General features: G+C 53.6%; 10 protein-coding genes across 10 annotated transcripts; 6 read left to right on the top strand and 4 right to left on the bottom strand.

Annotated features, from left to right (window-relative positions):
• Window positions 1-586: 586 nt before the first annotated feature.
• EI97DRAFT_429057 (uncharacterized protein) lies at window positions 587-1854 on the top strand. The gene is made up of 2 exons (XM_033797356.1): window positions 587-1374; window positions 1506-1854. Exons 1-2 carry the CDS (start codon window positions 982-984, stop codon window positions 1764-1766), a joined length of 654 nt encoding a protein of 217 aa, XP_033658502.1. The 5' UTR covers window positions 587-981; the 3' UTR covers window positions 1767-1854.
• A 1799-nt stretch (window positions 1855-3653) lies between these two features.
• On the top strand, window positions 3654-4620 carry EI97DRAFT_447082 (siderophore esteras-like protein IroE-like protein; the record flags this gene model as incomplete). The annotated part of the gene is made up of 2 exons (XM_033800068.1): window positions 3654-3823; window positions 3882-4620. 2 exons carry the CDS (start codon window positions 3654-3656, stop codon window positions 4618-4620), a joined length of 909 nt encoding a protein of 302 aa, XP_033658501.1.
• A 320-nt stretch (window positions 4621-4940) lies between these two features.
• EI97DRAFT_429054 (NAD(P)-binding protein) lies at window positions 4941-6326 on the top strand. The gene is made up of 2 exons (XM_033797355.1): window positions 4941-5560; window positions 5641-6326. The coding sequence occupies exons 1-2, from the start codon at window positions 5044-5046 to the stop codon at window positions 6039-6041; spliced, it is 918 nt and encodes a 305-aa protein (XP_033658500.1). The 5' UTR covers window positions 4941-5043; the 3' UTR covers window positions 6042-6326.
• On the bottom strand, window positions 6286-8393 carry EI97DRAFT_454189 (alcohol oxidase; the record flags this gene model as incomplete). The annotated part of the gene is made up of 5 exons (XM_033800515.1): window positions 6286-6324; window positions 6387-7150; window positions 7198-7653; window positions 7710-8135; window positions 8189-8393. The coding sequence occupies 5 exons, from the start codon at window positions 8391-8393 to the stop codon at window positions 6286-6288; spliced, it is 1890 nt and encodes a 629-aa protein (XP_033658499.1).
• Window positions 8394-9179: 786 nt separating this feature from the next.
• On the top strand, window positions 9180-11289 carry EI97DRAFT_429052 (uncharacterized protein). The gene has a single exon (XM_033797354.1). The coding sequence runs from the start codon at window positions 9617-9619 to the stop codon at window positions 11147-11149; it is 1533 nt and encodes a 510-aa protein (XP_033658498.1). The 5' UTR covers window positions 9180-9616; the 3' UTR covers window positions 11150-11289.
• A 118-nt stretch (window positions 11290-11407) lies between these two features.
• EI97DRAFT_454187 (DEAD-domain-containing protein) lies at window positions 11408-13774 on the bottom strand (the record flags this gene model as incomplete). Its single annotated transcript, XM_033800514.1, has 2 exons — window positions 11408-13462; window positions 13547-13774. 2 exons carry the CDS (start codon window positions 13772-13774, stop codon window positions 11408-11410), a joined length of 2283 nt encoding a protein of 760 aa, XP_033658497.1.
• A 176-nt stretch (window positions 13775-13950) lies between these two features.
• On the top strand, window positions 13951-15252 carry EI97DRAFT_497676 (uncharacterized protein; the record flags this gene model as incomplete). The annotated part of the gene is made up of 3 exons (XM_033802522.1): window positions 13951-14556; window positions 14608-14904; window positions 14960-15252. Exons 1-3 carry the CDS (start codon window positions 14295-14297, stop codon window positions 15250-15252), a joined length of 852 nt encoding a protein of 283 aa, XP_033658496.1. The 5' UTR covers window positions 13951-14294.
• A 124-nt stretch (window positions 15253-15376) lies between these two features.
• On the bottom strand, window positions 15377-16651 carry EI97DRAFT_389177 (proteasome subunit beta type-3). Its single transcript, XM_033796199.1, has 4 exons — window positions 16521-16651; window positions 16446-16464; window positions 15944-16395; window positions 15377-15888 (listed from the first exon to the last, which is right to left on the bottom strand). The coding sequence occupies exons 1-4, from the start codon at window positions 16521-16523 to the stop codon at window positions 15745-15747; spliced, it is 618 nt and encodes a 205-aa protein (XP_033658495.1). The 5' UTR covers window positions 16524-16651; the 3' UTR covers window positions 15377-15744.
• Window positions 16652-16767: 116 nt separating this feature from the next.
• Window positions 16768-17676, top strand: EI97DRAFT_429048 (uncharacterized protein). Its single transcript, XM_033797353.1, has 2 exons — window positions 16768-17351; window positions 17401-17676. The coding sequence occupies exons 1-2, from the start codon at window positions 16797-16799 to the stop codon at window positions 17449-17451; spliced, it is 606 nt and encodes a 201-aa protein (XP_033658494.1). The 5' UTR covers window positions 16768-16796; the 3' UTR covers window positions 17452-17676.
• On the bottom strand, window positions 17627-18803 carry EI97DRAFT_429047 (uncharacterized protein). Its single transcript, XM_033797352.1, has one exon. It carries the CDS (start codon window positions 18749-18751, stop codon window positions 17888-17890), a length of 864 nt encoding a protein of 287 aa, XP_033658493.1. The 5' UTR covers window positions 18752-18803; the 3' UTR covers window positions 17627-17887.
• Window positions 18804-18997: the final 194 nt, after the last annotated feature.

Below are 18997 nucleotides of genomic sequence, written 5' to 3'. Positions count from 1 at the left end.
TTTTCCCAGGGAGAATCGATGTTTTTTCTGGAGGGTCAAATCCATTGTACATGTCGCATGAGAGTCATCTTGAGAGTCCTGCATTGGGGCGGAAGACATGCATCTACCATTTCAGCCAACCCTGAATGCAAATGTAGGAATTCTCTCACAGTAGTACTTTTGCATAATCAGGATCCTCCTTATAAGGATATCACAAAACAAACGGAATCCATTATTTCTACAAAGTGGTAGATTCTGCGATGATCACCAACCCTCCTCTTTTATACTATACCCAAAAATAGCCGATCTGCGCCGCACTGTGGCGCACAACGTCGTACGCGTACACGTCAGCCCGCTAGCGATCATCCTCTCCCTATCCTTGAGCACCCCTAATAAACAACCACATACATTCACAGCCTTTCCTTTCCAGCTGACTTCATTCTTCAGTTTTCTTTCCCATAGGCCTTCGTTAGTAGTCCTCACTCTCGTTCCGTCCTTCACTTACTAGAGTACCATGCCTCCACCCGCGCAGCTCGCCCAACTCGCCCGCCGCGCACTGCTAACGGCCGGGCCTGCCATTGCACAGCCACATATCGATATGCATCTGGCGAAGAGGGGGTTGAGCGTCAATAAGACGCAGGGTGTGACCTTAGGCGTGATTGCGGCGTATGTGGTTGTCATTGCGTTGCTCTGGAATTTGCCGTATGTGAGGTGGGTGTTGTGGCCTTTTAAGGTTTGTTCACGTCTTTGTGTCTGGTAAGAAGATGGGTAAGGGTGTTTCAGGGGGATGAGATGATATGGTTGAACGATCTTGGGACGGGGAGTAGTCAAGGTGAAAGTGGGTAGCTGACGTGGGATAGATGCTTGTTATTGCTTTTCATGAGTTTGGTAAGTCGCCATTCCCAAAAGCACACATGGGTAGGAAAGAAGGAATATTGGGGGAAAAGCGAAGAATAGAGAGTACTGTGGCGAAGCTGTTACGAGAAGAACAGATATAAGACGATGAGGAGAGGAAGAAGACTGATCCACTGCACAAGTCCGCATACTCACACCCTCCCAGGCCATGCCATTACCGCAGTCCTCACGGGTGGAAAAGTCAAGAGCATTTCTCTCGACCCTCACGAGGGGGGCGTCACGCACATGCTCGGCGGGAAGCAAGCCTTCACGCTACCGGCAGGGTACCTGGGTTCCAGCCTCATCGGCGCCCTTCTGACGTTCTGCGGCTTCAACATCGTCGCCAGCAAGGTGGCGAGTATTGTCCTAGGAGTGTGCTTCCTGCTGACCCTGTGGTGGGCGAGGAAGGATTGGTTGACTATCGTGACGATTTTGCTTGCGGTGGGGTTGTTGGTTGCTTGTTGGTTCATCAAGCATGCGGAGGCGTTGAGGTTCGTTGTGGTATGTCTTGCCTCTCTTTTTCTGCTACTCTGGCCCGTCAAGCTTTCAATCGGTGGTCAAATTTTCTTTCGGTCGATTAGTTGTTCGGCGATCCGTCTCCCGTTCCGTCGTCAAGGTTAACAATCCGGCAGCTTTTCATCGGCGTCATGTCCTCTCTCTATTCCGTCTGGGACATCTGCGACGACCTCATCCTACGCAAAGTCAATTCCTCGGATGCCAGCGTATTCGCCAAGCGCTACGGCGGCTCTTCACAGTGCTGGGGCGTCATCTGGTCGCTCATCTCGTTGTGCTTCATGGTGGCCGGGATTCTGGCGGGCTTGGCGGCCTTCAAGCAGAGTGCGGAACAAATGGAGAAGGATTCGCAGGGGTTCATTCCTACGATGAAGTTTTGAGGTAAGGATGAGGGTGGCTGTTGGTTCTTGATTGTAGCTTTGGGCGTTGAGGGCGTTTGGATGGTCACTTTGGTAGGAAGTGCAGGTGGCCGAGTATATACCCCATGAGTTTTCCATTGCAGAATGCTATTATTGGCTTACCATCATTTGCCAGATCGTTTACTACAACTCTAAATACCAGCATCCCATGATGACGGCGGCGTCCCGGAATCCCAAGCGCTTCACTGGTAACCGCCCTTGTGGTGTCGTCCGTCCGCAAGCTGGGAATAATATGCGGAGGCGGAGTTCTTCATCCGGGCCAAGGTGAGTGTGGATGTATAGCTCACCAACTGCTCGAACAGCAAGGATCATCGCTTTTTTCATCTTTCCCCTATCGTGGTGGCCTCGCGTTTTCAGGGATAGGCCGCCGTACTTCACGAAGATGATTCATACGTGCTCCCGTTCGCTGGATTTTCCACCTTTCATACCGGACCCTGATGGCACATTGCGGATTGAAGAGCAAGAAGAAGTTAGTACGACAGGGCAGAGAATAAGGTCAGAATGGGGAAAGGAAGGTCTTCACGAAGCCTCCCAAGTCGTCTTCCCTTCCTATGTCCTGCTCACAAGCACACAGATTCCCTATTCTATGCATAGATAGGGCTTCGTACTGGACCTTTATTTGCGGCATGTCGATATCTCAGAGCGCAACCACCGACGATGTCCTGTCCGACTTTTGCTCCTGTCTTGGAACCGTTTAGGAGTGCAATAATGACTTCAACCATGCGGCAGATGTCTACCCTGGCATACGATGGTCAGTGCATCCGACCCTGTAAGCCTCTTCACCACGTGCGGCATCGCGCCTTCTCGCGAGTCATTCCCGAGCGGGGCGACCCGTACCCAGCAAGTGAATGCTGTTATCACGTGATATATCTCAGGCGTCATTCGTAAAGACATGGCTTGAAGTCCTCTCTGTCTTCCTCTCGCTGCGGACTCTGCCCTGAGTTCTCAGCACCTAGCCTGCTAGCCGAGCAACTCCAGCTGGAATCCGCCAACAGTTGCTTTGCTCAAACAGACGGATCGACATGGGAATTGCCTCAGGGCTGGGGCCCTTCAGCCCCATTCCCGGAGACATGTATCCGCCGCAGCGCACGGGCGGTAGCGTGGCAGCCAGACTCTCAGCAACCCCGCCTGTACGGAGTAGATGGGGTGTTCCAACTCGCAGAAACCTAACGATCCGACCAGGAGTTCAATGTTCTTACGGCAGTCTGGATCCTCCTGCTGTCCAAAATTCCTTTTGCCAGAGTCAGGGCCCAATCGAATGGCATGCGAAGGGCCTGCCCCGCTCGCTCAACAGTAGAGTTTTGACTCGCATGAACATGCTGCGTGCATATACAGGATGTCTGGCTTATTGAAATTTTCAAAAGAAAGCTCGTCCGAGGCCTTTCTCGCCTCGCTTAAGCATCTTGCTCGCGCAGTCACGAACAATTGACGGGTAGAGATACGCCGAGCAAGCTTTGGCGTAGTGCAATTCGAACGGGATTCGACAACATAAGCACCTGTAGTATCAACGACTGGAATCCCAAGCAAAAGTACCGGCTAGAACTTGCGGTACAGCTTCCATGCTAACGTCTTCGGGACCCGGTCTTCGGGGAGCAGGGCTTCAGACAAGACCGCGCTACGGCCTCACGCAGTGAACAAGCTTTCACCCCACAGCTGTTCATCGCTAGTTCTTCACACCGCCTGCTCCGTGGAACGCCTTTCGTTGAGCTGGTAGCTTGGCTTGCAAGCGAAAGGCCGAACGTGACTACAAAAGGATGTAGCACCACCATACCTTGCAGACTGGAGCCTTTCGGACGGCTTTTCGTACGATCGTCGCAAACCTCTGAGTCTCTAAAACTTCTCGTGAATATGTCGATCGGAACTTGGTCGTTCCACCCTCTGGTTACCTCGTTTCCGGGAACTGTATTTCCAAATGTGCAGTTTTGGAATGTTACCAATGGAACTTGGGAGTACCAGGTGCAGCTTGCGTATCCTTTGAACTGGACGTCGACCAACGTTGACAGCACCGTGGACACCATGTGAGTGGTCTCTAGCGTCAAGCCAATACATGCTGTATCCTGTACTGATGTCGAATAGGTATGTTCTCGATGGCAACGCATTGGGCATGACCGCCACAGAAGCGTTCCGTCGACGTCGACCCGTCGAGTCCGCTCAGCCGGACACCATCATCGTCAGCATTGGATACCCCGACACCATCCCCGACTCACCTTACAGCCTTCGCCGCGGCTACGATTTCCAGCCGCCAGTCTGCGCGACCTGCCCTCCCGCGCCCCTCCCCGGCGTCCCCTCCAACGCGGACAACTTCATCGAATTCATCGACGAGGTTCTCCGCCCCTGGGTCCGCAACACGGTCTTTGCTAACGTCGATTTCTCTCGCGATGCTCTGTACGGGCACTCGTTCGGTGGCCTGTTCGTCCTCTACGCTCTGCTCATGCGCCCAGATCTCTTCGACACCTTCCTTTCCGCTTCCCCCGCCCTGTATTGGAACCATGGATACATTCTCAACCAGCTGGGACCCCTGACAAACGCCACCACGCCCCCTCCTCTACCTACCAAGCCAGCTTTCCAGATCAGCTATGGGGTCCTGGAACAGTACCCCGTGAAGCGGCGGACGGAGACGCAGGCCGAGTTCCAAGCGCGCAAGAGTCTCTACGAGTCGCTGCAAATGGTCACGCTGAGCAACCAGCTGTACGCTGCGATCAAAGACAGCCCCAAGTTGCGGAATGTGAGTTTGCGGCCCTATCCGTCCAGCGATCATGCGGCGGTTGGTGCGGCGGCGCTGGCGGATGGGATTGATTATTTCTTGGATTGGTAGTGTGTGGTTTTTGCTGTTTGCGGTATGTCATTCGTAGAAAGTTGGAATGAAACATCGAAGGTAAAACACTACAGCATACAGCGCATGTTGTATGGCCTGGCGAGCTCGAGCATGCTGAAGATTGCCGATGTTGCTGTGCTGCAACATGAGACTATAACCGTTGCTACAGCTTGGGTTCATACTTGTGTACTACTAGTAGATACCTAGTAGCTATTGAGTATATACTTAGAATAAACTGCCGAGATCAAGGCGGGGCGACCCATGGATCCACCTCGAAGGGCCCATAATGACGTCGCATATCACCGCCGAGCAACTCCATTATTTCCACACCCGCGAGGGAAAAAAAATTCACCTCGATGAAAATCCTCAGGTAGTCGTGTCCCATAGCAAGAGAATGCACACCATCTCCACCTACAAATCACCATGGCAAGCTCCAACCTGACACGCCCACACCTCCCGCAATCCGTCTCGGAACTCAGTATCCACGCCAACGCCGTCCCCCGACCCAGCACCCCAAAATCCCTCGCCCAACTCAGTCCCAACGGCCCCCTACCCGTCTTCCGCCTCAGCGGCCTCGTCGCCCTCATCACCGGCGGCGCTGGCAAGATAGGCCACGAAACGGCCCGTCGTCTGCTCCGCGAGGGCGCCAACGTCTGCCTCGTAGACATCAGTGCCGAGGCGCTGCGGGCCGTTGTTGAAGACCTGAAGAACTTGCTGCAGACGGGGCAGGCGGTGCGGTCGCGGATCCTGACCATTGTGGCCGATGTGACGGTGGAGCAGGCCGTGGAGGAGGCCATGCGGAAGACGGTGGCTGCGTTCGGGAGGCTGGATACGGCGTTCCTGGGCGCCGGGGTACCGTATGCGTCACATGTGCCCAAGAGCATATTCGAGACGACGGAGGAGGATTATGAGAAGATCATGCCGTTGAATGTCAAGTCTGGTGGGTGTGCCCTTCCTCAGGAGACGTCTTGGAAGGATGTTGTGAGAAGGTATGGATTTTGACGACTAACTATATGACAGCCTTCTTGGGCCTAAAACACGCAGCTCTCGTAATGCGCGAGCTGGGCCACGGCGGCTCCATCATCCTCGCCTCCTCGATAGTAGGACTCCGGGGCAGTCCCGGTTACGTCCTCGACGCTACCTCCAAAGCCGCTCTGAACGGCCTCGCTGCCACAGCTGCCAATGAGCTGGGCCCGTACGGAATCAGGGTCAACACCATCCATCCCAGTGGCCTGGCTAGTACCATTTCCGAAACGGTGGAGACGCAGGAGGAGTTGGAGAGTATGAAGAATGCTATTCCTTTGGGGAGATTTGCACGAGTCGACGATATCGCCAGCGTGGTGGCTTTTCTGGCGAGCGAGGATTCAAAATTTATGACTGGAGGTGATTTGAAGGTCGACGGGGGAATCTTGAGCGGTTGAGGAGCTGTGAAGGGTTGGGAGCAGAGCTGAAAGGGAGCGGGTATCATGGTTATGGGCCCCAAGAAAGCGAAGCACATGGGATCCCGTTTGAGAGACATTCAGGAAGCACCCCAGGTTCGCCCGGACTCAGAAGATCCACCAATCGAGTGCAAATGTTGATCGGGAAATGTAAAACGAAGAATCACTGGAGAGTTCGCACATAGGGAATCGATGACTGAAGGAAGGGTCGTACATGAGCATCAGACTAACTTCGTTTAGCTCTCTTCTTAATGATATCCGACGCCTAGTTAGATTAGCATTGTACGTTTAAACAAGTTGAAAACACAGTTTGATCTGTCGACTTACCTTCTCCGCAACCGCGTAAACCGTCGCACTCAAATGTGCACTCGGAATCAGCGGCATGATACTTGCGTCCACAACACTGAGTCCCTTCGTCCCATACACCCTGAGATCTGGTGCCACGACGCCTCCCAACTCCCTGGGCAGCATGGCAGCCGTGCCCGATACATGAAAACTCGTTGGACCAGATGTGGCACGCACGTGTGCTTCCAATCCTGCCGTATCAGTGACGTTTGGCCCCGGACCCAGCTCCACTGGCTGCAGAGGAGCCAGCGACGCTGTTTTAAGTAATTTGCGCGTGAACTTGACGCCTTCGATGGCGTACTCCACATCCAGGGGATTGCTGTACACGCGGAAATCGATTATAGGGGGGCCATAAGGATTGCTCCCGTTGATGTGGATATTCCCTCTAGACAGCGGTTTCTGGAGAATGACGGTGCGAGAACAGGCGCCATTGAACGGGGACTCGTAGATGGCAGCATCATTCCTGGCGTAGAGGGAGGCGAGGACTTTCTTCTGGGCTGCATAGCCTGCCACAACAGTCGAGGGAAGGCTTGGAGGCAGGTATGCCCCTGGTTCCTGCGCTGCGAGTTTGGCGAGGAAGGATTCCGGGGAGGAGTGCGTTCCGTTCAGAGGCAGGAAGACGACAGCATTGGACATGGAGAGCGTCAGAGGTCCCGTTTTGTTGGTGTTGTATTGGGCGAGGGCTTCGGCTTGAAAGGTCTGGTTGGTTTCCAGTGTCCCTTGATTCGGCCAGAAGTCATTTGTGTCTACGGCTAGTGAGTGACAGGATCTCCAGAAGAGAACAGCAGCATACAGTTGCAAATCAACTTAGCTTGCGGATGATCCTGAAAATTCTCGCCAACGCCGGGGAGGTCGACTCTGGTTTGGATTCCTGCTGCCTCCAAAATGGCTTTTGGGCCTATCCCACTTAACTGCAGAAGCTGAGGCGTGTGGGCTCCTCCGGCTGCCAGAATGGTCTCCCTCTTTGCTTTGACAACGGATTTCTCGTCAGGCTTGTCTCGATCGTATATCACAACGCCTTCGACTGCGCTCCTCGATGACAGCAGAATCTTTTCAGCCTTGTGGCCGATAAAGAGATGATAGTTGGGCCTCTCCCGGACAGGGTCGTAGTATCCGTACCTCGCATATGACCTGGTCTGGTTCTTGGAATGCTGCGATGCAGGGAGCCAGAATAGACCGACTGCCTGACCGAGGGCATGGTCCTTGGGACCAGTGATATTGAGATCGTCCCACGCGTCCCACATGAACTCTATAGATATATCAGTTCTCTAGCATCAAGCAGACCCATCGAAAAGATAAACGTACTGAAATTTGGCCACTGGAAATTGCTGAGCGTGGCTTGTATCGGCCCGCCACCGTAGGCTGCCTCGTCCCAGGTGTAACCATATTTCTCAACAGCCTCTCTGCTCGGTGGCGTCCACGTCGCACTCTTTTTGAAATACTCAAACAACCCATCCCAGCCCCATCCTGGATTCCCCAATTCTTCCCAGGAATCGTAATCGGCCTTTGTGCCGCGATCGAATACCATCCCGTTAATCGCAGAGCTTCCACCTACGACAGCTCCAAGCATATACACTGTCGATGCATTGTTGATGCCTGGCTGGGGTACAGTGGGCTCAACGAACCGGTGCCTCGTGCATGACGGTCCTGTTATTCGCGCGACTGGGGAAGTTGGCATCCAGATGCAGGGATCGTCGCCAAAGTAGCCATACTCGACAACGAGAACGTTCACTAATAGGATGGTCAGGAGAGGGAAAAAGGTTCCCTCAGGTTATTCCACGCACCGGATGGGTCTTCTGTTAATCGGTTCGCAACCACTAGCCCTGACGTGCCTCCACCGATAATGACATAGTCATACGAAGTCCGAAGTTCGTGCACTGAACGCTTGACAGATGCGGAACTTGCCAAAATCGATGCAGCATTGACGGAGCATATACCAAGACAAACTGCAGATAACAGGTGCACCATGGAGCAGCGCAGAACCAGCATGGTGTGAGCTTGGAGTTGAGACCGGGGATTGAGAGTAACGGCGTCGAGGACGGAGGGACGTGAGCATCTTTATGAACTGCCGAAGGGTCCTGTTCGACGAACATGTTTGCATTCGCACGTCAGCTTCTCAGCTTAAAACTCCCCGTAGAGAGACCAATGCCAGAGCTCTGTCCCCGACCATGCAGGTACGATCCTTGACAATACATGCTGGCAGGGTATAGTTAGTGCAGCAGGTCAGCCAGGGGTACTCCACAGTCTCCATAGCTCAGAGTCTGAGCACGCCGGGGTGGTGGACCCGTAAGGCGTCCGAAAAGGTGGTGGTGAAAACCTTTCTTTGCAGCACATGCGTGAGGCCCAGGGCCATTGTTGTCATACATCTCGATCAATGCTGGTGAGACTTGGTATTTTGAATTGAATATGTTGTGTAACCGGTAAATACGAGAAAGAGACGGGCCAGAGAGAAATCGACGAATAGAAATTAGCACTGATGGGGAAACAAAGTGATCGCTTACTCTGCCTAACAAGGCTCATTACTACTATAGTATCCATGGTATTTACGAACGGATAGCGAACTTGGAATTGAGAACAGTCGAGATGGGTCGACTGCCATGAATTCAGAGGATGAGAAGAGGTGGTTGACGTTGAAGTAACCTTAAAGAGCTTAATGTTGACTTAATCCTAACAGGGCAAGGCGGGGCCTTTCGTTACGAAATACACTACCTGGATGGCCACACAGAGCTTGTCAGCATTTCTTACGCAACCTCGATCCATTGTGCGGCCTTTCGTCCCATGCCTCGAGGCCTTGTCCATTTCGTCTTTCACAGCTTCTGCGAGCCGTCACATCTGTCAGATTGTCCTCATCCCTTCTGCGGCACCCGCGGGGATCTCCTCACCGCCTCCCATCGCCTTGCCCTGTCCAGATTCCTCAAGGTTCGGAAGAGCGTCACGCGGAGACTGGGAAACCACCCACCTGCATGCGGCGCTGCTCTGGCCACCCACCACCCCGCTCGTTAGGCGGCTTGGTGAACGCCCAATCCTCACAGAAGGAAGCAGCATCAACGTCATGCCTCCTCCAGTCTTCATCTGGTCGCCTCCTCGACCCCTCACCACAACCATGATGTTGTCACTTTCTATGCCACTGCTATCGCTCTCCATGTCTGTCGGTTGATTGACACCCTCCGCCTTTGAGACGCTCCTCTTCTCTTGCCGTTGAAGCTACCACAATGCCAGGCGTCGCCACCCCATCTTCTCCTCCAGCAGCCGCACCACCTCCTCCACCCCACACCAAAGCGCAAATCCTCGCAAACGTCTGCACGCTCGCCGCACAATTCAGCTCATGCGTCGAAGTCTTCAACCTCATCCACCCGGCCAAACCGACCGACCATGCCCAGCGCGTCGCCCTCGCCAAACTCGGCATCCAGCAGGGCCGCCTTTTGATCTGGGGCGACGCCGTCGGGATATCCGCTCCTCCTCGCACCATAGCCCGGTCCATGATTCCGAGTCGACCCGCGCCGACGAATCCCGATCCCACATTGCCGGTGCCTTTCGCCCTGCGGAATCCCAGGCTCGACGAACCGGAGACATACCAGAAGGTGCGGGCCGCGCTGAACCAGATCGCAGGAAGACCGGCGTATCTCACTCGGGAGGAGCTGATGGCCAAGTATGGGCTCAAAAGCCCCAAGCGCTTCGGACCAACTTTGTTTGAATATCCCGCCTTGGATACGAACCGTCTGGAGTCGTTTCGAGAGAAGTATTCGTTGCTGCAGGACTTGGCCAGGCAGGAGAGAGGGAGACCCGAGGGCAGGCGCGGCTTGAGTATGACGGCCCAGCGGTGGGTCGTGCAAGACGTGAACAAGTTTTGCGACTTCATAAGCACGATCAAGACAGAGGTGGATGGGTTGGTGGAGTTGATGGGCGTCAAGGAGCAGGTGGACCGCGGAATGAAGTCGGACATCCGGGCTATGGGATGGCATCCCGATCTTTCCAAGCAAGCTATCAGGCAGGATTCGGAGAAGCTGCGGTTGATTCGTGAAGCTTGCCGTGTCGATTACCCCGAGTACATTGAGGTGACTGAGACGGCGCTCAAGAATCTCGGAGAGGAACTCAGAGAAGCGGGGGAGCAGGTGCGGTCCGCGTCACTGCCATCCAGTGTGTATTCGGCCATGGCGGTCGCCGCGGCTGAGGACGAGGGCGGGGTGACCTTGGAGGAGGAAGAGCAGGAGAGGCGGCGCACGACCGAGGAGAAGGACAAGGAGAAAGAAAGGGAGAAAAGCCCTGGGTTCTTGTCGCTCTTCAGGCTTCCGATCTGGTCGCGTTCACCTAACAAACTCCCGCAAAGAGGGACTAGGAGTACGCCTACCACCCCTGGCCCAGGTAGTCTCCTTGCAGACGAAGGGTCCGAGGAAGATAAGCCGCGCCAGCGCTTCCAGTCGGAGGGTTATCTTACAGCCGTCCGGTCGCTCGAGCGGCGTGTCGGTGCGGATGAGGAGCCGGAGCACGATGATGAGTTACAGTCTGAGCGTTCGAAAAGCATGTCCGCGGTGTCAGACGAATTTACGCAGTTGCGACCAGTTGATAGCCTGTTGTCCCAGCTAGGTGATGTGCCGACTCTAAAGGAAGAAGGCGGAGTGGTGTCTTTACCTGCGACGAATACAGCGGATAAGTTGGCTAAAAGACATGACATGCCCAAGGGACCTGGGGGTGTGGAAACGGAGGATACCCAAGTTAAAGCTCATGACTGGGCAGAGGGAGGCTGACATGTTGCTAAGCAGAATAGCGGAACTGAAGATTTGAACTTCCAGGTTTGCTACCCTTCCTCACGCGATGCATCATCTGTGCATAAAAGCATGTTCAATGGAATGGCATTAGGGTAGGAGTACTATAGTCTTCACTAAAGGTGCCTGGTATCTAGGAACCCCCTGTTGCGCCAGAACGTGCAGTCCCATTAGCACATCGCCTAAACTCCAGCCTTGTTGCATCAACAGAATCCCTTTGTGCACCTTAACCATGTTGTTTTAAGTCAAGACAGACTTCGCATCTCCAGCACCTTTCTTCCTCCCACCCTTCTGCTGCGCCGCCTCGTGCTTCTTCAAGTCTTCCGGCACCTTGCTTATCTGACTCTTGCTGAGCATCTGCTTGAGATCGTACAAGACGTCCGCATCCTCATTACCCCAGAACGTGATTGCCACACCACTCTTACCCGCACGTCCCGTACGTCCAATACGATGTGTGTACGACTCAATCGTGGAAGCCATGTTGAAGTTGACGACGAGACTCACATCCGGAACATCGATACCGCGGCCAGCAAGGTCGGTAGCGACCAAGACATCCGTCTGCCCTTTACGCAGACTCTCGAGCGCAGCCTCGCGCTGCTCCTGCGTCTTGGAGCCATGCAACGTGACGGCGCTGAAGCCCATGTGCTTGATCTCCCGCGCAATAGCGTCGCAGTTGCGCTTGATGTTGACGAAGACGATGATGGGCGGGCGGAACTGGCCCGAGTTGAGGATCTCCTGGAGGCGCTTTTTCCGTTTATCCTCTCCCGGAATATATTCAACCCGTTGCTCGACGGTTTCGACCGCCTCGCCTTGGTTACCGATGGTCACGATGGCTGGGCGGCGCAGGTATCTGCGAGCGATGCGCTCGACGGGTGGAGGCATAGTGGCTGTGTACATCATAGTTTGGCGGTACAGTCCCTGTGACATTGCCGTGGCGTCTTCGGCGGCATCAGAATCCGGTTTTTCGTTGCTCACGGGTAAAGAGTCCAGGATCTTATTAACACTCTCTTCGAATCCCATATCAATCATCCGGTCGGCTTCATCCATAATCACATAGCAGCACTGGCTCAGAACCAACAGACGACGCTCGATACAGTCGACGAGACGTCCGGGTGTGGCAATGACAATTTCCGCACCGTCCCGTAACTCGAATGCCTGTTCCTCGATCGAGTGGCCACCAACCAAGACTGCTGTTCTAAAGCCCAGAGGGGTGGCAAACTTGTTCGCTTCCACCTGGATTTGCTGTGCCAGTTCTCGAGTGGGAGCCAAGATGAGGGCATAAGGACCGTCCTGCTTGTTCTGAGTTGTCAGGGGAGGAAGCTTCGATATGTAGACCAGCAAGGGCAGCAGAAATGCAGCTGTTTTGCCCGAACCTGTCACAGCGACACCGATGAGATCGCGGGATTGTAACGCGATGGGAATCGCTGCTCGCTGAATGGCGGACGGCTCGCTGTATCCAACCTCATCCACGATTCGGAGCAGCTTGTCCGGCAACCCAGATTCTTGCCAATTGCGCATTGGGTTCGGAATGGATCCGCCTTTTGTGGCGATACCGAAATCTTCCTTCATGATACGCCAGTCACGCTCGCGCATCTGCTCCAAGGGTTTCTGCGTCCAATGCTTGTCCAAGGCAGCACGGCTCCCTTCTTCCTTCCGCCTACGCTCCATCTCCAGAATGGCTTCTGCGCGCTCTCTCCCCGTCAGAGGATCTCTGGCCACCATCGCCTCGATGAACTTCTTTGTACCAAGCTCAGCGATCTCCTCGGTGAAGCCACCTAATCTCCCGCGTCCAAAAAAGTTAACCTCTGCCCTGTCTTGATATATCGGATTATGGTCAATGCTTGTGTCCTCATCTTCATTCCATTCGAAGTTGAACTTCTTCTCCGTTGTCCGTCTCCGCTTCTTCTTTGCGGAGAAAGTAGACTGAGCTTGTTCCGCGCCCATGTAGCGCTGTCTAATCATCATCGCTTCCGTGTCTTCTGATGCTGATCGCGGCGCAGGGCGTTTGTCTCCCGCCTTCGGTACCGGTGGCGGAGCCATGTCTCCATTGGCATTGTTACGGGTGGACGAAGGACCGCTCGGGATTTCGCCAGTTCGCATCGCACGCGGGCCCGTCGGAATGGCCGTCGCGCCATTGGTCTCATGGCTTGGTCGACCGTTCAAAGCCCCGTTTTGTGTAATGCCATTGGTAGCTCCGTTCAGAGATTGCTCTCTCTTCTTTCGCGCTTCTTCCTCCTCTTTCTGCCGCTTCTCAAGCGCAAGCTTCTCTCTTTGGGCTTTCGTAAGGAACTTTGGCTATTATGTTCATGTCAGTCATAGGGTCTCAAGACTACGCAATGTAAATATGGCACAGCAGGTGGGGTTAGAGGTTATTCCTACCTTAGTAGCAGCAGCCTCCTGCTCCCTCTTTAACCGGAGTATATCGTCAATACTGGGCGGTTGTTTCTTTGCGGCTATCTTCGACGTGCCATTCTTTCTTGGTTTCGCAAGTTGGGGACCCAGTTCCTCCTCTTGCGGCGGAGGCGGAGGTGGGACTCCCGTCGGCGGAGGGGGCGGAGGTACCGCGCTCGGAGGCGGTGGAGGCGGCGCAGAGACTGAGTTCTCCATCTTCCTGTTCTCCTAGTTTGGAGTGTATGAATGGAAAATGAGAGAGACTTTCGGCGGCGAATGTAGTTGGAGTCTGTATGCCAAGACCGATCAGATAGAAGCCTCGGCACGTGACTGGACATCAGCCTAGACCACATTCATGGCAGCTTAGTCTTTCTCTCACCATCTCTCATGGACTTGTGCAATCACAGCTATCAACAACAACCTTTCGAAAGCCTACTTAGCTAACCGCCGAAGAAGTAGAAGTGTTATTCTCGCTATAGGCCCGAACGATTTGGTGTTGTCCCTCCAGTCGTGAAAACTCTGGTTCGCTGAGAAGGCATTGAGCACTAGGTATTGCAAGGAGCGTCTCTCTTCTCTGTTCAGCGACAATGCTTCGTCCTCACTGAGCTTTGGCATGTTTAGATTGGTCTCGAGTTTGCCCGCGGGGTGTGTGAACTGTCATTGGACCTTCGTCGTCGCTTTGTCCTGCGTTACGTCTTAGGTGCTTTTCCGGTGCCTTCCCCGCAGCTAGCTACTGATGGCCATTCATCGCTTGCTGGCGTCATTGGTAATAGTAGCGGTCGGTCCAGTACCCTCTATAAATCCGTCAATGCCAGTTTCTCTTCAATCACTGTTACGCATCACAGACACATGCACAATGAGGTCAACCGTCTACGAAAGATTCTCGAGTGACGAGGTTACGGACAAGATGCTCGAGGAAGCATCAGAGCTCTTCTCCGAACACTATGGAGTTTGGGCCAAGCAAGCGGAGCAGGTAGAGGGGCCGCATGGTAAAGCCGGTGAGTCGGGTTTCCTCTCACAACGGTACAGATGATATGACTGTATATCAGGTGAGCACGTTCGACTCAGCAAAGAAAGGCTTCGCAAGGAGCACTTACCGGGTGACACGTCGTTGTATGTGAGAGTCACCGTCGACGGTCGTCTTGCTGGCAATGCTCTGGCCGCTCGCTGGACTGCGAACGGTCGGCGTATCTGCTGGGTCTCCCAATTGGTCATTCACCGTGATTACCGTGGATTTGGTCTTGCGACTGGACTCCTCAAACAGCTCAAGGTGGACGGCGATGATGTCTACGGCATTGCAAGCTGTCATCCCGCTCATATTTTGGCTTTCGCAAAAGCGTTCGGAAGTGAGTCGATAGAACTACAAGCGTCGTCGGCTGGCTGCGTGCTCATCTCTGCCAGGTTGCATTCATACCGTCTCGCTGGATTTCATCAAGCAAAATGCGGCGTCGATAATGAAAACTTCGCCAGTGGAGTATATCCGAGATGCTAAATTACGTGGCAGCCTCTTTGATCCCTCAGATAAAACTGGACTCGTGTCTGGCATTGATACCAGGTTCTTTGTTGATCATAAAGAGCCACTTGAAGCGCTGGCATGGGTGAAGAAGAATAGGGAGTGGCCTTTGGGTGAAATGCTTGAGGGGGACGAGTTCCTGCTGATTGTTGAAGCCACGCGGCCCCAGGCGTCGAGATGATAGGTTTCCTCTCAACTTCAAAAGCTGAGCTCCGTTCTCCTTAATGCCTGAACAAATTGCTGCTAAACACTTCGAAAGATGGTATAATGTATGTAATCTTAGTATACAACTCATACTCCTTTTTATCTCATCAGCTACACTACGTTGTTGTGTTGGAGAAAATAGGCCTTGTATTTTAGGAGATAGAGTACCTTTGTTTCTGTCCTCAGGGCGGGCGGTGCTCGATTCGAACGCTGCGCGTGGAACGTCTTGAGCCAGAGTTGGAACAGATCCAGCAGAGCGATAAGCTACATGAATCGCATTGGATAGCAAAGCCTTCTATTGCAGCTAAACTATCCCTTCATGCTCGTAAACAAATGTTCAGTACGAGCACATGTGCCTTCTTGCCAGAGTCATATGTTAAACCTTAGAAGTCATGTCTGCCCCTCACCACGGAGAGAACGCCCAAATGCGCCAATGCTGCTTCCTTGCCATTGAAATCTTGCCTGCTCCTCAATCCTGTCGCCCTTTCAATAGCCTCTTAGTGACCTTGCCCTTCTCAATTATATAGACGTGTGCACCCCAACCCGACAAAGCGTCACGATCCACAGCGTTCAGCAGCGCTTGGGAGATGGTCTCGAACAGCTCTTCTGGACCCTACACACAAGTCAGCTATTTGTGACCAGGTATACTATGTATACCAAACACGCACCAGGTCGGGTTCCCACAGGCCCTCACATGTGCCAAACAGCTGATCACTTGCAGTACCACTGACGATGAAGTCCTTGGCGAAGTCGATACACCCGATACTGTCAAATCCGCAGATGAAGGGCTTTCCCGTCGTCTGGTTGATCCCCGCAATCACTGGCGACACGAAATAGGGCCCGAATCTCCGCTCATACAACGTTGAGCTGACGAGGTTGGCCATGGTTTGGGGAGAGATGTTGCGCTCCTCGCGGAGCCGGTACATGTTGACCTTGTAACGGAAGAGATCGGAAACGGTGGAGACGTCGGTGGCGAGTCCTGTCAGGCCCAGGTATACGTCGCCGTACTGGAAGATCTTGGGGAAGTTGTTGGAGACGGTGAGGGCTTGCATGCCTAGACGGAGATCGCAGGCGATAGCAACGCAGTCCTTGCCCACCATGGCAACGCAGGCGCCGCCATCTAGATTTGTTAGGAATCCGGAAACTGAGGCGAGCAGTAGGTGACCGTACTTATTGAGAATGGGGACGACTGTCCCGGTCAGCGATGTGCATGTTATAGCGGAGTGGAGTGGAGTGGATGCTTACCATAATTGTGATTGAGGTGATTTAGAGAGCTTCAACCAAGTCGGAATTCGCAGAGTTCAAGTGCACCGATCTGTGAAGCAAAAGGCAGAAGACGCAGTACAGACGAGCCAGAATGTTGTGTAGGATGTTGGATACTACTAGTAGGTAGCAAGCTGGACGCGCACTGCGTCGCCTAGAGCTCCAGTGCCAAGAATGTCCGTGCGCGAAATTCCTCCACAACCCTCATCTCCGCATGCACTCTCCGCGCCGCCATATGCGACCGCAATCCCCTCCAAGATGACCACACGGCAGGCAGCGAAGCATATCAAACTCGCACAAGGGCTTCCGCCACGCCTAATCCGGTTTTTCGAGCGATTCCCTCCGCCACAACTCTTCGCTAACCAACCCTCCGCGGCTCCTCAACCTGCGAGCGTTGCAGCGGCGACCACATCGCAAGACGCCAATGTTTCCTCCGTAGAAGATGCCGCGGCAACTGTAGCGACCGAATCCACATCCTTATCTTCTACCCTCGAATTGGGCTATCACAATCCATTCCTGCCGCGCAAGAACTTCCGGACGGGAAAATGGATTGGTCCCGTGTATGGACTGCGCAAACAGGCCGACCTGGTTAAGCTCGCAGAGAAACATGGTGTGTTGGATCTACTGCCCTACACGATCAAGAAGCCCGGAGAGAAGGAGAAGAGGAGGATAGAGCGCGGGTTGCAAGTCAGGGGTACGGGTGTGGGACAAAAGGTCAAGGGCAAGGTCTGGGAGAGGACACTGAAGGCCAGATTGGAGCAGAGGCGGCAGGCTATGATAAACATGCCGGCCTTGATACAGGAATGGAAGCAGGTGTGTATAATGAGTGGTGTATTGATTTCGAATGCTGACATCCGTCTAGAAAGGTCACGGTCGTGGATGGAAGAAGTGGCCCAGTGGCAAGGCTGCTTAGTGCTGCCTCTCTTTGGTGCAACATGGGGTTCAGTGGGGAGCGGCTTTGCTTCGTCCGCTGGATTTGGTGGTGGGTTATCTGTATATTCAGGATTGTAAAGAATTATGGGACAGCATATTGACATGGAGTTTGGGATCAAGAACAAGCGTCGCTTTGTACCATACCAATCGGAAGCATGAACCGGATTGTTGTATCATTTAAACTTATTAAGACCTTCAGGAAACCGCTGGAATGCTGCATGGGTATACTAATCTCGCTCTAAATCCGCAATTTGGCGCATAGTTCTTGCGCTGGCCTAACATAGGAAAATCTCCGGTATCGCCGCTCCATGGCAAGAACTGAAACCAAACATCTGGGAGTGGCGATTGGCGATCAAAACTGACAAAAAGAATGATAGGGAACATCTTGCCCGCTCGCGATGGACCCGTTGGCCATTTCACATAACCATCTCGTCATCCATGTAGATGGGCTGGACATCATGGTCTCTGGCCTGTGCAAATGCTCCATACTGGTTCTCCATCTCGATAATACTTCCAACGTGCTTTTCCCACCGGCCACCGTTCGTACCGGTTTGGATATACACAGGATCAGTCGCCTGGTTATATCGTGTGCTCTCGTGGAGATGGCGCTCTGCTGAGAGTGCCGACTTCTCATACTCTCGCATGGCCAGCATTTCGTACCCGGAGACGATATATGGTTCCGCAGCCGCGTGCTCTTGTACAGGTGACGGCTTGCTTTCTGCAACCATGCTTCGGTCTAGCTCTTGTTCGTATCTTTGAACGTCTTCGCTCTGGGCACGCTCCTGCATCATTCTCTCGTACCGTAACTTCGCCATGGCTTCCTCTTGAGCCAGGCTGGTCGGAGGCCAGTCATACAGCTGCCGAGATAAACTGTAATCCACGCCCTCGGGTATCCCCTGGCGACCTGAAGGAGGGGATATCCGCCATAGTTCCAGAAGTCGAACTCGTTGATCATCATCAGCGTTCGTGAAAAGGTCAATCTGGGAGGGAAAAAGCAGTGATGGATCAATGCTGTTGGATATCAGAATGCTCCGAAGTTCAGAAGCGCTCCTGCTTGTCTTCTCGCCGACCAAGGGGGCTTGGCGAACGGGAGCAACATGGTAGCTGTGCGTGTAGTGTGTTGAAGCATATGTGATTGGCGAGGAGATTGGAACGTCCGCTTGCTGCGGCGACGGCTTCTCCGCGAATTGTTGCTTCCCACATGGTTCAATGTCTTGAGGAAGATGTTGGGAGAGCGTCAAGTTCGCCGAGAATAGGCGTGCAAGCTCTTCTTGTTGCATCACTCTGGTTTTATCTTGAACTCTAGTGTTTACTTCTCGTGGGTACGCCGCACTATGACGTGGATGTGAGCAGGTCGACGTGCCACTCGTAATGTCAGGCTCCAGGGCTTACAGGCAATCAAAGTCAGACGTAGAGAGACAGAGGATGAGGGGTCCAAGGCGAACAGAACCAGCGTCCGTTTGTGCTATAGGCTGCCGCAACCGTCAAATTTGTCGAATAGCAAAATCAGCAGAACAAGGACGATA

Source organism: Westerdykella ornata (assembly GCF_010094085.1).
Source record: "Westerdykella ornata strain CBS 379.55 unplaced genomic scaffold EI97scaffold_1, whole genome shotgun sequence".
NCBI lineage: Eukaryota > Fungi > Ascomycota > Dothideomycetes > Pleosporales > Sporormiaceae > Westerdykella > Westerdykella ornata.
The sequence above is the reverse complement of the archived record's forward strand: the minus strand, read 5'-3'. Positions and strand labels throughout refer to the sequence as shown.

Coding starts and splice junctions, on each gene's coding strand:
- EI97DRAFT_429057 (XM_033797356.1), top strand. CDS start 982: ATGAGGAGAGGAAGAAGACTGATCCACTGCACAAGTCCGCATACTCAC. Junction 1,375..1,505: donor AGGCGTTGAGGTTCGTTGTG/GTATGTCTTGCC, acceptor ACAATCCGGCAG/CTTTTCATCGGCGTCATGTC.
- EI97DRAFT_429047 (XM_033797352.1), bottom strand. CDS start 18,751: ATGCAACAAGAAGAGCTTGCACGCCTATTCTCGGCGAACTTGACGCTC.
- EI97DRAFT_429052 (XM_033797354.1), top strand. CDS start 9,617: ATGCCAGGCGTCGCCACCCCATCTTCTCCTCCAGCAGCCGCACCACCT.
- EI97DRAFT_389177 (XM_033796199.1), bottom strand. Junction 15,889..15,943: donor GCCTGTGGGAACCCGACCTG/GTGCGTGTTTGG, acceptor ACTTGTGTGTAG/GGTCCAGAAGAGCTGTTCGA.
- EI97DRAFT_429054 (XM_033797355.1), top strand. CDS start 5,044: ATGGCAAGCTCCAACCTGACACGCCCACACCTCCCGCAATCCGTCTCG. Junction 5,561..5,640: donor GCCGTTGAATGTCAAGTCTG/GTGGGTGTGCCC, acceptor ACTATATGACAG/CCTTCTTGGGCCTAAAACAC.
- EI97DRAFT_429048 (XM_033797353.1), top strand. CDS start 16,797: ATGACCACACGGCAGGCAGCGAAGCATATCAAACTCGCACAAGGGCTT. Junction 17,352..17,400: donor TGATACAGGAATGGAAGCAG/GTGTGTATAATG, acceptor ACATCCGTCTAG/AAAGGTCACGGTCGTGGATG.